Here is a 16,923-nt window from a genome sequence, read left to right on the forward strand (position 1 = left end):
TTGAAGATCTCTTCTTGCAGATAACTTTTTTCCTCCAAAATGCATCCAAAAGCTTACATTTGCATGTTAGGGCACAAAGTGTCAGTAAAGCATGCTGCTGCACAGTACAGCTTCTTGCCTAGATTTTCTCAGCTCCATTGTTACTCATTTTCTCCATACTGGTGTTGACTTCATTTCTCTTGAGAGTAGACCTGCTTTATAAATGTTAGAATAAAGGTACTAAGAGTGTGAACACCATTTGCATAAAATTGCTTCCTGACAAGCTGTCATACTAATAAAGTCAAGAGAATTACTAGTCCTGCATTATGAAGCTAGTAGATACAGACTGGATGATAGCAGAAGAAACTAAGGAGAAAGTCAATAAAACAAATGGAGACTTTATACCTCTGCCAGCACCTGACCCAAGGCTGGAGGAATGACTACTGTTTATGAAAGCATTGTAAGAAGCAAGCATAGCTGCCTATCTGCTTAATGCAGAACCACCAATGAACCATCAAACAAACCAAGCCTGTTTATTAAGGATGTAGAGGTCGCATCCCTAGTAGCATCCTGTAGAAAGGTCTTTCATTTTCACTGCTATACAAAAATATCCAACCTCTGGTTGAAATGAATCTGAATTCTAGAATTTTAAACTAAATTTCATCTCTTCAGAGATGATTCTAAGATCCTATTCCAGCACCTTACCAATGCAGTCGGTAACAACGCCACTCTCAAAAGACAGTATCCTAAAACCATAAACAAGAGCCAGCAAGCACAGAGAAGTTGCTTTATTGCTCTGAAGTATTAAAAAAAAAAAAAAAAAAAGCTTTTACAGCAACAAAACAACATCTTTTCATAGTAACAAAACAATGTATTTCCCACATCTGTATAAAAACTAAGATGAATTTGCAGTTATTTCTATAAAATAGCTACAAATCAATTCAACTGAGTGGGAATAGAACCCATGAACGTGATCTGAACTGCGAGGGGCATCTGGCCAAGGCTGTTCTGCAGATCCTGTCTGAAGTCAAAGATGCCAATCAAAATATTGATCATTGTGTTTCCAAATTTCCTTTGTGATTTCAATTGGACATCATTATCTTTAGCTCTTCTTTTAAGCTGCTGCACATCATTAAAAGTTGTTGAATTTAACTTCAGAGACAGCTGTGTGTTAGTAGTACATAGCCCAGTTCTTGTAAGGTACTTTGATGTTTTACATTTAGCATATTCAATAGCACAAGCCTATCGTGTTTGAGAACACAGCCTGGTAGAACCCAAATGTCTAGATTCTGTGATACACATGCTAATGAAGAATTCTAGCTAAGTTCCAGGAAAATCACCATTCCTTGAGAACACTGTAAATCTGCCTGTTCATACTAAGAGGTCATATCACAGACTTCTTAGCTGCAGTAATGGCCATGAAAGTCTTCCCCCGTGTCCTTCTTCATGTGTCAGTTACACGTTACATGCAACACGCCATTTTCCGCCCATTTTAATTTTAAGGATTCTCGTTATAAGATCAGCACAAGAAACGATAGTGAGTTGTGGCTGTGCACATAAATAACATTTCAAAGAACATCTAGTTCCTGGAAAGCAGCATTCCTTTCTTCTTCAGGTGATTGGTCATGTGTGGACTCACTACTGGATGACTCCTTGCAGCCTGTTCCAAGATGCAATTACAGAGAAATGGAGAGGCATTTATTTGGGTATAAGGCCTGGTTTGAAAAAGCCTGTCTTGCATCTAAGTACATTTGGCAAGTCAAACCACCCTGGAAATGTAAGAGCACATTTTGGCAGCCTTACCGGCTGTAACTTTGAGATACTTGCATAAAAAAGCTAAAAGGATTATTCACATCCTCAGAGCATACCTGATCCATTAGGAGACTGCAACCTAATGGCAGTGTAGGTCTCAACATACATTAACTACCTAATGAGATGCCCCTGAGCCTCAAAGTTTGCACTCCAGGACTCCCTTCCATGGTAGCAATGGGAGTCTGCCAAAAGGCAAACAGCCATCCAACAGCACAATTGTGTCTGTCAACCTTTTGTGGGTAGGTGAGTTCTCAGAAATCAAATTCAGAATTGTAATTTCTCAGAACAATCATGAAGACCAGAGATTTTAGCACTCCTAAATGCCAAGATAACTCCAACCTTTCTGGCTGAGATAATGGCGAAGATTAAAGTTGTTTTAAAAGACAGCTAAAGTAGAAACCACAGAGTCATGGTCCCAAATGACAGACCATTAAGTCAGTCAATAATACATTAAAATTCTGCTGCATGGCTTACAGAGTGAACAACTTCACAATAGGAAACATTCCTACAGTCTTTAAAGGGTAAAGATTAACAACCTCACTGTGCTCTGAGCTTCATACATGAGGCTGAACTCACTGCTCAGATGAGAAAAAAATAGGCCAGTGAAAAATAAAATGCAGCAGTGGGTACTGAAAAGAGTATCTGACTTGAGAGCTTGGAAATACCCCTGTCCTTGAATCTGTGAACACGGATATGGAGAGTTGCTCCAGAAAAAATGGTTGATTTTGTTGTTTCAATTGTTTTTCAGTGGTCAGCTTATCAGCAAGACAAAGCAGGATTCAATTCGTCCCACTCTCTTCCTCAAAGCACATACATAAGAATGTATCTGTTAAACGTGTAAATATTAGGGAATGCTCAGTACAACAACAAAAAGTTAGAAATGCTATTGCGCTACATCACTCCCTTCAGAACTGACCCCATCAGAACTAGGCATTATGGCAACAGCTATAAACTGACAGCTTAGAGGCAGCCCTGAATAACAAACAAGGACCACACAGATGCAAATATCCCTATCAGCAGTGAATATCAGACCCAGGACTTCCTCGTTCCAAGTGCCAGCCATGATCTCACTAAGTACACTGTGGTTGCATAAGATGAATTAACTACTTGACATGTTAGAGGCCTTGAAAATACCAGCAATGAATTAAATGACCTGGGTATATTTCTTAAGTAACTCTTTGCCAAATGCATCTCTAAAATCTAAATGAAAAATAAAATCTTTCCTCATATTGATTCCTTTCCTTTAACTTTCTCATATTGTGTGTCTTCAGGCAGTATATCTGTAGTTTACACAATGGAAAGTATTAGTTTACCTTCACAGATACTTTTCACATCCTTTCTGTAATTTCATTACCTCTGCTCCAAAGAGCACAGATTAAGGTTCCATCATATTTAAAGGAAAAGACATGGGGGGGAGGGAGCAATGGGGAAAATGATACTGTTCCTTCATAGATCGTTTTCCTTCAAGTACTAATTGTTTGAGAAAGAACCCTTTTACAACAGAAAACCCACATTTGTCTTGTTAAGAAGCTTTTTCCATCCTCTTACAATAAAAATGAGGCAGAAACGATGAACTATTACAGCTAAAACTCAGCTGTTTTGCAGATTGCTGATGTTGAAGCCACTTGAGATAATTCTTGTAAAAGCTATCTATCTTCTTAACCGTTGCCTTTTCTAGTTAGACAGCTGTATTTCTACATACTTTTAATGCACCATCACATCTATTCTGGCGTAAGGACTTAGAACACAATATGATCAATCATGGTGACTGGTTTTCTAACAACAAAAAAACCAGGCTGGATGTGGCTCTGGCAGCCTGGTCTGGTGGTTGGTGACCATGCACATAGTGCAGGGTTGGAACTGCATGGTCACTGTGGTCCTTTTCAACCCAGGCCAGTCCATGACTATGAATATTATCGCTGGGCTTGTGCCAGGGGTTGTAGTCAAATCTTACCATGTTGTTTGTTACTCACACCTTGCTCTCACTTCCACCAGAGGTGTGAAAAAAACATACCATGTACATGACACTGTGTGTCCTCTTGCCTCACCCATTTCTCAATCATCTTGTGGCTTGACCAATTAATTTCAAGCACAGTATCCTTTTAGTACAAACTATGTTTTAGAAGTAAGATGTTGCAAATAAATCTGAAATAATTCTCCTTAGGTTAAGATAACTAAGCCAGAGAGGCTGAGCAGTCACTACAAAATGCTTCTCAGTTTTACATCCGCATAAATTGGCCTTCACTTTGGGATTTTCATGCAAGTGACACTAGCAGAGATGCCCAAGCACACAAAGCAGTCTGCAAAGCACTGCTTAAAATCACAGGAAATGGTTTTATTTTATTTTGAAGCACCATGCATGCATTCATGCTCAAACCCATAAAAAATAAGGTGCAAACTTTGATTCTGAAAGGTGACCAATTCACTGTTCCCTGTGTGTCCTTTCTTCCTCCTGACTGATTCCTGTGCCTGCTGCTCATTCTGTTTCAGCCGTGTGTGGATTTATGAACTACCTCACTCACCACTGCAGTGAATGACAAGGCCTGTGAGGATCAATGAAGTCAGAGCACGAGACAAAAGTGGAAAGCAGCAGACTGTAAAGTGAGCGTAGCAAAAATCGTTCCCCTCCAGAAAGCCCTTTTATAACCTACTCTACTCTTGACACAAAGACTGCTGCATCACCAGATACCAGCTTGAAGCTTCTATTAGAGACATATACACCACAATGACGATGGCCACACGTGCACTTCTACAGATCATACGTGACCTCTATGATCAGCCTACATTCCTACATCCAGCTATGAAAAAATGACAGAGATAAGGCAAGTGAAATCAGTTTTGTTTTGAAACAATCTTCCCTTGTTACATGGCTTCACACTGAGCAGCTCATACTGTTGCCACATATTTGCAGTATTAATTACTGTAATCTCAGCTAGGCTTATATACTCATTAATTTAGTAGATATATTTGCCCGTGTAACCACAGTGGTCAAAATTAGTGAACAGAAACTACAACAAAACAGTTGGAGTAAACTAGATCTGCTAACTTCAGTGTAATGGTAGACCTAATCAACTTAAAGTATCTGCCCCTTCTTTACTTATTTATCGCTTGCCCTGACTTTCAACTTAAGAACCATGAATTAGTGAAAAATTCATTACCAATTTAAGTAAGTTCTTCTTTGAAACATAGGTATCATATTTAAATTCACCCTGGCTCAAAACATTAATGCGTGAAGTAAAGATGCTTCTTTATACTAGCAGAATCTAATTTAGAAAAGTGCATTATTGATTCTATCCATTTGTCAGAATCTGCAGTGGTATTGAGCTGAACATTGCCAGTAACTAGAAGTGTAATGTGCATATGAAAAAAGCCAGGTGCATTGAAATTATCACTAATTTTATTAAAATTCAATAGACATTTAGTTTGTTTGTTTCTATTCTGGGATTCAAACATCATTTTAGTCTTTGTCTTGATGAGAACTTACTCAAGAACCAACACGAACAATTTGTTTAGCAGTCTGGAAAAGTTGGAAAGGTTAAGGACCTTTTTTTTTTTTCCTTATTAACTACAGTAAATAACCACATTGCTTGGAAAATGAACTCCGCATGAAATACTTCTTTCTCTTCATCTGTATAGGAAGTAGTAAAATCCATAGTGACCACAGCTGGTGCAGGTTTATGGCTGATAACCTTGCTGGCATTTTAAAATCCTGTACTGATAATACCTTGAAAGACATGGTGGGGCAGGGGAGGGAAGTAAGATCTACTATCTTCATTTGACTGTTATTTTACTGGAAACAAGCTCACTATGAACTCTTACAAACTCTGTTCCTGAAATGAGTGGTTAATCAGCAATATTTCTGAAGTCTTCCACATCTCTTGAGATCTGTGAGAGAATTATTAAATTTGACAGCAAATTTTGTCCTGTTGCTGGCATAAAATCAAGTTCAATTTCCCTCATGATGTATTCTAAAGCTGGATCAGAAAGCTTCACAGACTTGAAGGGGTGCAAGAAGATCAATTTTGATCCACTTTAAATACACTTCTTTAATCTGTTCCCTTTACCACCTATGTTTGCTATGGCAGCAAGATACGCTCTTGTATCTGAAAATCGAATTATGGTTCAAAACAAAACTTACATTTTCTATCTCAGTTTAAACATTCTGCTGTCCTGCAAACATAGCAGTCAATGTTTTCATAGAATCAACGGTTTCCTAAGTGTCTGATCCTACATCAGTAAAGCAAATAAAACCACATGTGTGATTATCACTATTCACCGTCTTTTCTGAACCGAAGGCTGAAATCAACCTGTCTGGATTTCTCACAAAGCAAATACTGGCCATCTGGCAGTTAAGGGCTTCATAAGAGCTACATAACCGAGGCAGAGCAGTTCATATTGCATTACCAATGTCCTAGAGATTCAGGCTCAGTAATAAAATAAAACTTCAGAAACAGTGATCTTCCACACCAGAAGCACCAGTACAAACACCTAAGACACTAAAGCAGTGAATAAGACGTGACCTGCTAAAGAGAGATAAAACTACTTGCAACAGTGGATGAGTGAATCAAAACCCCTTAAGGAAGATGGATTTTAATTACAAAGATAAAAATGCAAATTCAAGTATAAGCAAAAATAGCTGGCTAGCTGGCTCAATACAATCAAGGTACTCCCACAGTGCTGTGAAGCACAGGCTATTTTATCCTGCCAGGATAAATTGGAAAAATCCAATTACTTCATATTCACACAGGTAAGACCATTAGTTATTTGTGATACTGTATACTAATTTACACTTTCATATATGTCTGCCCATTCAACATGTCAGCATTTCAGTAAGTAATCCTATTTCAACAAAAATAATCTTCATTTTGTCCTAGCTGGTAAGCATCATCTAATTGGCTCTTGCTTATTGCTACGAGTAAGTCCTTTTAATTAAATAATCTCAGACAAATCTCATAGGGACCTTAAAAATAAATTCATCTGGTCTATGGACTGCCTCTAAGGGGAAGAAAAAAAAGTAGAACACAGCAACTATCATAATTATCAGTTCATCCAGATCACCAGCCTAATTCTAACTGGGAACCATAGCAGATAAGGGAAAGCGTTTTCAGAAAGGCGAGTACAACGGATATCTGGGAGACTTCCAGAGTTAGAGATCACATACAAATCATAAAACTTATCAGCAGCTGTGGAATTCTGCTCAATAAAAGCACTTAAATCATTTTTTATGACATTCACGCTGTCTCCAGAATGTCTCGTGGTAATGAGTTCCTCGATATTTTCACGTGCTGTGTCAGCCATCTACCTGATAACTTCATGAAATACCTCCTTGTCCTTTTGAAAAGTAGTACATAATTGCTCTCTTTTTGTTCACCTGCTATTATTATTCAGCTGAACCTATGAGGAAAAAGAAGGCTTAGAGAAAGCCTTGCAATTCCCAACTTTTAGCTCCATTACCTATTTAACAATATGCATCATCATAGAGCCGATGGGCCCAATTAAGTCTGCTTGTGCTAGAACTTCCCTCAGGCTCCTGATTTAGATGTCTAATTACATTTTAAACAATCTAATTCTGGATAATCAGCTTAGAAATTGGTGTTGCAATCTCCACTTGGGATTCAGTTTGAGGTAGGTAAAATACAGGGCACCTTTGCAAAGTACTGCAGACTTTTCCAGATTTGCCTAATTTCTTTATTTGTATAAGAAAAAAAAGCAAGCAAAAATTTGTGTTATATAAAATTTTTGAAATATTTATATGATATTTATATTATATATATGTTCAATCAGATATTTTACGCATTGATGAACTGAAAGGAACATTTCAGCAAGATCTTTATACCATCTATTTTCAAAGTCCATAATTACTTTTCCGGATGCACTTTCTTCTTCATTAACTACACAGGCACATAACTTAGGGTCTTTAATAGATATTTCAACACATTTGCACACACAACGTTGGAAACGAATGGTTTATGGAATGCTGTAGCTGCTATTAGCATCTCATTAATAAACAAACCTAGAATTACGCTACTAACTGTCCCGTTTCTACTTCACACAGAGCAACATAATGGACAGAGCATAATTTTTGTTTAAACTCCAGCACCTACATGACTTATTAAATGTCATTCATTTCATTAAGATGAGCTAGGAAGGTCAGCTCTGTAAGCTGCACAGGACAGAATTACACTGATACCCCTGGCAGTCAAGGACACTGAGTGTGTCAAGGACACAGACGATGCAAACAGCTGGTAAGAAACCAACCCAGAGCTGGGCTGTTCAGCCTTAGGAGCTACATAGCTTTGGGAGTTCAACAGCTGCACAGCTCTCAACCAATTGATGAAAGAAACATTTTATAAATTCTAGGAGAAGCCTGTATCACATCATAGGTTTCATTTCTGTAAGTATTTAAACAACAAAGAAGTACATACTCATTATATTCTTAAACTAAGCAATGCCAGTAAGGGAATCATTAGCAAAACAAGCCAGTCAAACCCACTGGCTTCTAAAGGACACTATATACAAAGTGGAAAGAGTATAAAACATAGTTTCATTTCCTCCTCATTTCCTTTACATTCTGTTCCAACTATCTATGCAAGAGAAACATCCACCTAAATATTTTGCCATTTCTGTGCCTGGCTACGCCCTAGAACAGTAACAGCAAAGGAAAGACCTTGGTTGCCACACTGTTTCAAGGCACCAAATTTAACCGCAAAACCTCTGGCAGTCAATTTACAGAGCTAACAAGGTGCAGTTTGTAAGCAATCAGAAGGCTTACCAACCTCTGGCAGTCAATTTACAGAGCTAACAAGGTGCAGTTTGTAAGCAATTAGAAGCCTTACCTTTAGCTCAGGCATGTTTATTATAAGCTGCATAGGTAGTTTAACATCAGGATCCTTTGTATAGTCCATGGGCACAACGTTTGGTGCCATTTCATGGTACCGACCATGCAACCTGTAAACAAGTAGAAAAAAAAAAGCCAACTTAAATAAACAATTCAATTCACATGGTACAGAATCATGGAATCATAGAGTAATGTGAGATGGAAGGGATCCACAAGGATCACTAACTCCTGGCTTCACACAGAACCACCCAAAATCCAACCATCTTTCTGAGAGCATCATCTGAACACTCCCTGAACCTCATCAGGCTTGATGCAGTGACTACTTCCCTAAGGAGCATGCTCCAGTGTCCACACACTCCCTTCATGAAGAACCATTTCCTAACATTCAGTCTCAGCAATCAGACACAAATCCAGCTAATTGTTTCTTTTTAAGCATACAATGCTAAACCTGCCAAATTTCCATCTTTTTGAAAAGCTTTGATGCAGTATCCAGCGTAACTCAATGTGGGTAACTGATAGAAAAACAACAGGAATCCCACAGCCTCCTTTGGAGATCTGAGAAAGATATACATCATGTAGTTAAATGTAGCGTTAGTTTAGCTTTCATGCAATCCATTGGTGATACTGCTCTCACACTTGGACAGAGCAAGTACCATGACCAATATGGGAACCAGCCCCAAGAGCCACCTCCCAGGAGCTGCACTGATAGGCACTGTGTGCACTATTGTTCTGACACATCCCTCAGTAACATCAATTTCTAACTGGAAATGGTTTGCCATTAAACCCCTGTGCCAACAGCTCTAACTTTCTTCTGTTTCTGTTTCTTCTGTTCTTATAGAAGCAGACAGCACTTCAGATGACAATCTGAATTCATAAGTAATAGTGACCTGGCAGGGAAAGGCTTTGTGTTCTTTCACTCATCGTGTCCCTGAACAGGAAGCATATCTGATAAAAACAAAGTGGCTTTGGCTCTCTGCCCTAGTCACAGAAACAGTTACATCTTATCAGGGGAGCAATGTAAGGTTTTACAGTGCTATTTAAATACAAACAGGTTGGAAAGGCTGCCATTTACCATAAACAGACCATTATGTATATTCATAAGCCCAGAGTCTGCAACCAGCCTCCCTGCCCTTCGATGACTACAAATTCTGCACTACCTGCTTCTAGGAATTCTTGTGGATGCCTGCATCATTACTTTCCCATTCCTGGATGTGCTCCCTTTGTTGTCAAGACAGGTAACTCTGCACTGAGAATGCAGAGGAAAACCTGGTAGCATTTACTAGTGTTTTCCTTCCCACAGATGAGAATAAGAAGAGATTGTTAACATTGTAAAACGTTTTAACAGGCAGATGATGCCGTGTTCCTTCAGATATTGGTGTATGTTTAAGCTTAATGTACTAAACTCTGGAGTTAAAGCCATGATTCCCTAACAAACTGCTAACAAATGAATTCAGCCCAAACCCAAACTACTGATCTGCTTTTGCAGGCATTTCAGGTCTTCCCACTGACCCATCTCTCTAGCATAAGCACTAACTCTTAGGAAACTAAGTTTCAAGGAATTGATGAAAATAGAGAAGTTTCACAGCTCCTTGAGGGAGCTCACACAGTTGCAAGACTAATGCTGCCTGTGCATTTATATCAAATTAATTTGCTACTGATCTTGGAGAGAAAGTCTAATCGTCCCCAAGGTCACCACTGGGTGTGTTAAGGTCCAGTGAAGCTACTTGTGTAATGAGAACTCTGTGCTGAAAACAACAGACAAAAGCTTGTAATGGCTCACTGATTAGAAGGAAGTAAGCAGAGGCTTTAAAGCAGCCTTCAGAACCTAACGTATTTAATGTAACATCTCACCAAGTGTAGGGCTGCCTCCACAGTACTGGCCACTTGATTTATGTTACGAAGAAGAAAGAATTTCATTCAGGAATGTATCTATTCTATTTAATGCTAAAACAACATGAATGTATTCAATGCACACTCAACTTTAATAATACCACCCAAAAGACTCACTTCTGGATTGCTTTTGCATATTCACAGAAAATAAATAGCAGTGCAGCTTTACTGGCGCAACGAAACAGAGCCAAGAGTGCCAGCAGACTGTCCAAGTAGATCAGAGGAGTTGTGGGTTGACCTGGCCCAGAAATCAACTGTAGAGAATGGAATAAAAGAATTTCCACCAAAATCAAAGCTACTGCCTCTTGTTCAGATAGAAGGGTTACACAGAAGAGTTGTAGAACAGCTCCTGGTAATATGCAGCGAACTCAGTGCTTCAGAAACCAGAGCAGCACTGATGAGCCTCTCCATGGCCCTGCACTCAGCCCCTCTAAAAACAGCTGCTATGAGCAAAAGCAACTGCATTTAAGACAGCACTGCACAGACTGCAGGGAAGAATGCATCGTGCTGAAGAAAAGACAGAGATGGGAACTTATGTACAATTGATGCTATAGTGCCCTGGTGATGCAAATTGCCAGGATACGCACACTAGCAGGCTGTTGCCTTGAAGCCTATGGACACCACACAGAGCTGATCTCCACATGCAGCAGTGGATGAGCTCTGAAGGAGAACTCAGACCACAGAAAGCCTCTGCACAAGAGCAGGTCCTGGGCTGCAGCTGCAGCCCATGGAGAGGAGCCCACGTTGGAGGACCAGGTCTGGGGGAGCTGCTGCCTGTGGGGATCCATGCTGGACCACACTGTTCCTGAAGATCGGGATCCATGGTACAGAGCCATGTTAGAGAGCAGGGCTTGAAGAGCTGTGGCCTGTGGGCCACACAGAATCTGTTGGGGAAAGGCAGCATCCCGTGGGAAGGACCGATGGAGCAGGGAGGAAAATAAGAGGGAAGGAGCAGCAGAGAAGTGTTATAAACTGGCTGCTGCCCCTGGTCCCCTTCACTGCTCAGTGGGAGGTAGGGGAAGATGGAAGGGTGTGAAGGTGTTTTCAGTTTGCTTTTATTATCTCATGGCCTCTTATTATCTCAGTAGTAGTTGTCAATGAATTACATGAATCTCTTTATGCTCACTCTGTTTTGCCCATGACGATTATTGGTGAGCCATGTCCCTGTCCTTATCTCAACCCTTGAGACCTTTCCCACTGTATTTTCTCCCATTCTGCCAGCTTTTAGTTAATGTCAGGTGCTCTTTCATCTCTGCAATGCAAAATGAAGCAGTAGAAATTCACTCAAGCCAATACTAAATAAATATCCTCCAAAAGCACCTGCAGTAAAGTAAAATAAAAAATTCTGCATGAGAAATGTCTTTGGGCAGAGCTTATACCAATAAATTTATTCTAAAAGATGTAGTCATTAGGAAGACTTTGTCTTTCAATACATGTAAGAGTAAAAGCATTCACACAACTATATAAAGCTCAGTGCTTCTTGTCCTGTCACCACCAAGCATCACAGGGGAAAGTCTGGTTCTACTTTCTTCCCATCCTCTCCTCAAGTATTAGCACACATGGCCAAGATTCCCCCAGGCATCCTCTTGGCTAGCTGAAATGAGCCCTGCTCTGACTTCTCTCATAAGAGAGGCTCTCCAGTCCCTCCATTGTGCAGGAGGCACTTTGCCCAGCTGTTCCCAGTCTGTTCCACTCCCCTCCTGTACTGGAGAGCCCAGTACTGAACACCGTGCTACAGGCTCCATACAGGTCAGTACTGAAAATGAGTTATTCTCACCTGTGCCTAGCAAACCAGGTGCAACGTGACTGAAGTATTATAAAGGAAAACTTTATGACACAAAAGGTGTAGGTCATAAAGAATGGCCTAGATGTGTGTCATTCGGGGGGCTAAACAAGCTTAACAACAGGAATAGAAACATAATTAACAAGATCAACAGCAGCTTCAGGATGTATGTTCTTCTGCATGTAGTCTCTTAGACACATTTAGAAGATTCCCAATGGTGTAAAGCTCCCCCAAACTTCATCCTCTCAGCAAACCCCTTCTTTATGTAGAGCCCAAACTTTTTGAAAGACAGGATGTGTTAGGATTGCATAAGCTGTGTTCCAGCCTGTCCCTCCATCTGCACAGCAGCCTGCTCCAAAGGGGAGATGCATCTCAAGCACTTTTTTGTATCCCTTATCCCACTCCCTTATAAGGAAGGTTTTGCAGACACTTGGAGGAAAGCTCTGCTTATCTTCCCAACTTAACTGTCAGGCAGGTTTCAGATTTAAAATCCAGCATATCTGGATGGGCAGACTGGCTTCTCTGAACCTCACCTTTTTCTCTTCAAAGACACGCCAAGGAACAGGCAGAGAGAACAATGCAACAGAATTACAAATGCTCTTCTGTAAAACTGGGCAGCTGGTGCCCAACTTGGTGATTTAGTGCCGTATTCCTCCAGCAGCTAGCTAGGATAAGTCAGCCTCAAACTATAAAACAACTCTAGTTGACAGAATTTGTGCTTTTGGGCTAGAACAGACGCCCAAGAAATCAGGGTCTGAATGCTTTGGTATTTGCCAAATCGTACTAGTCTAGAGGGAGAAACAGAACCATATGGGCTGGCTAGCAGGCAAGCGTTAATACTGGAGTTATAGGTTGGCTGCTAGAAAATCTGGTCCACAAAACTGAGGAAGAGAAACACTGCCTTGTAGGAGACAACTTAACTACTTGTTCCCATGTACAACCACAAGACAAGCATGTTAAGCAAACAGATGAATTGCTGCTATGAATGTAGTGTGGTGGGCTTTTTTGTTTGCTTGTTTTGGATTTTTTTCCTAAGCCTTTTTCTCCCCCCCCCCCACCAGTGGATCTTTTCCAGTACAACAAATCTTTTTTGAACAATAGTGCCAACTACTGAGGTCCCAACGATGCTGGCTGGAATGGAATTTCTCCCTTCTCCTTATTTATTTTAAATATGGGGGGGGATATTTATTTTTAAAATTTACTTATACCAACTAATCCCACTGTCACAAACCTTAAGTACAACAGGCAGTTACACTGCATTCCACATTTGCAACTTTTTCTCCTATCTACTGATAGCACTTCACTGCTCAAGTATCAGTTCAGCTTGTTGCTAATTTTGCATATATATATGAATTTGTAAGGTTGATCTTCAGTGTCTGATTCACTTCTGCTCAATGTTGTTGAGGCTTTTTGAAAAAATACATTCACACGTACCTTAGCCAAGAAGTTAGTGCACTTACACAACAGAGGCAGGGAAGAACTGACATGTGCAGGAATATACAATCAGCCTTTACCACAATAAAGATATGTTGCATTTGTTTGTTCTCTCTTATCCACAAGAGTAGCCACTCATGAAGGAGATCTGCTTTCAGCAAATTCACAGTGGCTGCTTCTGAGCACGCATTACGTTCTAGGCATCCCAGAGCTGAGCCGCTGTTCTGGAGTCTGCCTGTATGTTGAAGTTGTGCCCTGAAGTTCTGGCCTAATTTCCACATTCTGAGCAACAGAGGAGCATGTTTTCAAAGCCCTAGCATGTACCTATCAAAAAAGTTAGTAAGGTTCTAAACATTTGTCAGCTGTCCCCCAAGTATCTTAGATAATACACTCTCAGTAACAATACAAATATCTCTACATTACCCACCAGTCTTTAGCATCCTTTTGTCCTGGGCTCACAAGTGCTATCCAATGGGTTGTGGGAAGCACTTCCCAGGGAGTGTATTTAGATTTTCTGGTGATAAACAGTCACCTGAAACACCAATAACAGCGTATGGCTTTTCTCTTCCACCAGCCATGTTTGCTACTTCTGCAGCCCATACTGGGTTTTCTTCACCTCCTAGACTGCTGTTCCGTGGTGCTTATTTCCTTCTCAGCTTATATTCATGAGCTGTTCTGTTTGCTGATAGTTTATAAACATACTGCTTTGCTTTCCATACCTGGTTTTTCAATCAGGAGAACATGTCCAGAGTCCCCTGACAGCAACCTGCATTTATATGCTCATAAGTTGATCATAGCACCAAAGTCCTATCCTAAGTCAATCTAACATCTCTCTTGCACAGAAATGCAGAGTCCAGCTCTCCTCTCCTTTCCTCATTTTCAGCTGCATTTTCTTGCTCTAGCACTCACCTATCAGAAAGCAGTTTCAGCTCATTAAACCAGCCAAAAAAAAAAAAAAAAAAAGATTTATTGTTGTTTGGGTTTTCTCAGAGGCTATTTTTCCCCAGGGAGGGAAGGATAAAACCACTTAGCCTATTTCACCTAATTGCAGTGTCATGCTGTTTTACATGAGATTAAATTCATCTAAATTGGAGCTGCAGTACTTATTCCTTCAGCCCCATCTAAACAACTGTGCCCCTTCTTTTGGGTCATCACTAATACTCACAGGAATAGGTGGTGAGCCAGCCAGCCAGGGAAGCTCGTTTCAGCCAAAAAAAACTATTAGCTTTTCTTTGGCAAGATTACTCCTTGCTGGATCAACTCACTGAACTCAGCAGCTGCACTAGAAATTCAGTTCAGACTAAATAACCTTGGATCTGCATTTCCTTCATGCCACGTCTGAAAGCATCCTGCAGTGCATAATGAAAGGCACAGCAGTACTTACTTGCTTTCTAAATTGCAGCATATGACAAATCAATAAGTGCCAATTACTGAGGGGTTATAAACCCCTTTATTCCCACCCAGAGAATTTAGCCCATGCTGAAACACCTCTCGATTCTACTCCACCCCTTAGACAGCAAGCCACAGCTCATACTTAGCACAATAATACAGTCAGTTGCAGTTGTATCTGCCCTATCATAAACTGATCACGTAGCGAGCTTCTCAATAAGCAGATACATCACACTATGAGGATAAGGCAGAAGAGGAAACGTAGCGATTCCAAGTGACTGTTCCTCCTCCCACAGCTTCATGCTTTTTCAGAATTACTCCCATGACTTAATACTTCTAAGCACTCTACATCAAACATTAATATCCGCTTTGGTATATAGTACTTTGGAAACAGAGCATCTATTATCCACCATCCATTAACCTGATCTCTTACCCCAAGAATATCTGTTTTTCACAGATAATATTCTGAGGTTGCACAGTTTCTCTTAAGCAGATTTTTTCCCACTTTTTTTTTTGCACAATACTGCACAATCATGCAGCCAAAGGCTCCCTTATCTCCCATACACAGTCCATAAGAAGGAGGTTTCCTTTGGCCTAACAAAAATCACATAATTGAGTCTAAGTGCATGCCTTGTTCTCTTCCCAGGGAATAGATGTTTTCCTTACAGCTTATACAATCTATTAGGCTTTCATGGTACTCAAGTCAAAGAGAGTTATATGTTCTTATTGGAAGAAGCTGCATTTGTATTTCGCAACAAATTAGGAGAGGGCATTATAATTTGTATCATTCATACACTCTGGACATTAGTGAGTAGAGAAAAACAGCAACACAAGGCTATTTATTGACATTTCTTTGCTTTTTAGAAAACCAGTGCTCATTACAGCCTGTCAGTGCTATTTTAACTCAAACACCACTTGCCACAGTCAACACTTGACTGTGTTTTAGCTGGTCTATTTAAATGACCAGGTCTATCAGGTGACAGTGACATTTCTCAGATACTGTGAGCCTCACAAAGTATGCAGACCAGTGTTTGCACTGCAACAGGATGCAAAACCTACAACTAAGATCAGTTTTAGCATTCTGTAGGAAGAAATAGCTTCAGTTATCCTTACCAGGCAGAGCTTGCAACCTAAACAAAGGGAGTATTCTCCTCACACTTAAAGGGCACCAAAATATGAGGTCTGGGTATAACAGACAAATTAAAGGGGCAGTTTGTCAGGGTGCTTGGTTGCACACAGACGAGTAACAGAGTAAGAAAGTAAAAAAGAGTTTTCAATTCCTTAGTCCCTACCTCACCCAGACAGGCTTTTTGAGATTAAAAAAATCTTGTTCTTAAGTAGCAGGAGAATCTTTTCCACAGCTTTGTGCTGCTTCCCTCATCTGCAAGTTCTATGAATCAGCGACGTCCTCTACTCTGACACACTTGCAAGGCAAGGATTTAAAAAACACAAATGACAAATTATTTATCTGTGAATGCTGTTTCAAATCACACAGTTCTGAAGGACATACAGTCCACAATACCGCAACATCTGCAAATTCAGTTCATTTATACCTGCTATTTCTACAATGTCCTGAGACATTCAGTGCCTTGAGATCAAAGGCCAACATGTCACCGTGCACCAAATTCCAGAATGTATGTAAAACACTTATGCCATTTCCATAAGGAATTCTCTCTTCATTTCTGCCAGCTTTTACCTGCTTGTCACAGCTGTGCAATGGTAACAAATATTTTTTTATCCACTGCAACCCAGAAAAAAAAAAAAAGCAGAACCAAACAGAGTAATATTTCTTTCTGAC

The 16,923-nt window shown here is 40.1% G+C and overlaps 1 protein-coding gene across 5 annotated transcripts in view; it reads right to left on the reverse strand.

The window, feature by feature from the left end:
• Positions 1-16,923, reverse strand: part of CIB2 (calcium and integrin binding family member 2) — a 38,028-nt gene that overhangs the window by 10,016 nt on the left and 11,089 nt on the right. For all 5 annotated transcript variants that reach the window (XM_048955680.1, XM_048955678.1, XM_048955677.1 and 2 more), the window contains exon 3: positions 8,628-8,739. In XM_048955680.1, coding sequence (XP_048811637.1) covers positions 8,628-8,739 — 112 coding nt within the window. The remainder of the gene's footprint in view (positions 1-8,627; positions 8,740-16,923) is intronic.

This window comes from Lagopus muta, chromosome 10 (genome assembly GCF_023343835.1).
Source record: "Lagopus muta isolate bLagMut1 chromosome 10, bLagMut1 primary, whole genome shotgun sequence".
Taxonomy (NCBI): domain Eukaryota; kingdom Metazoa; phylum Chordata; class Aves; order Galliformes; family Phasianidae; genus Lagopus; species Lagopus muta.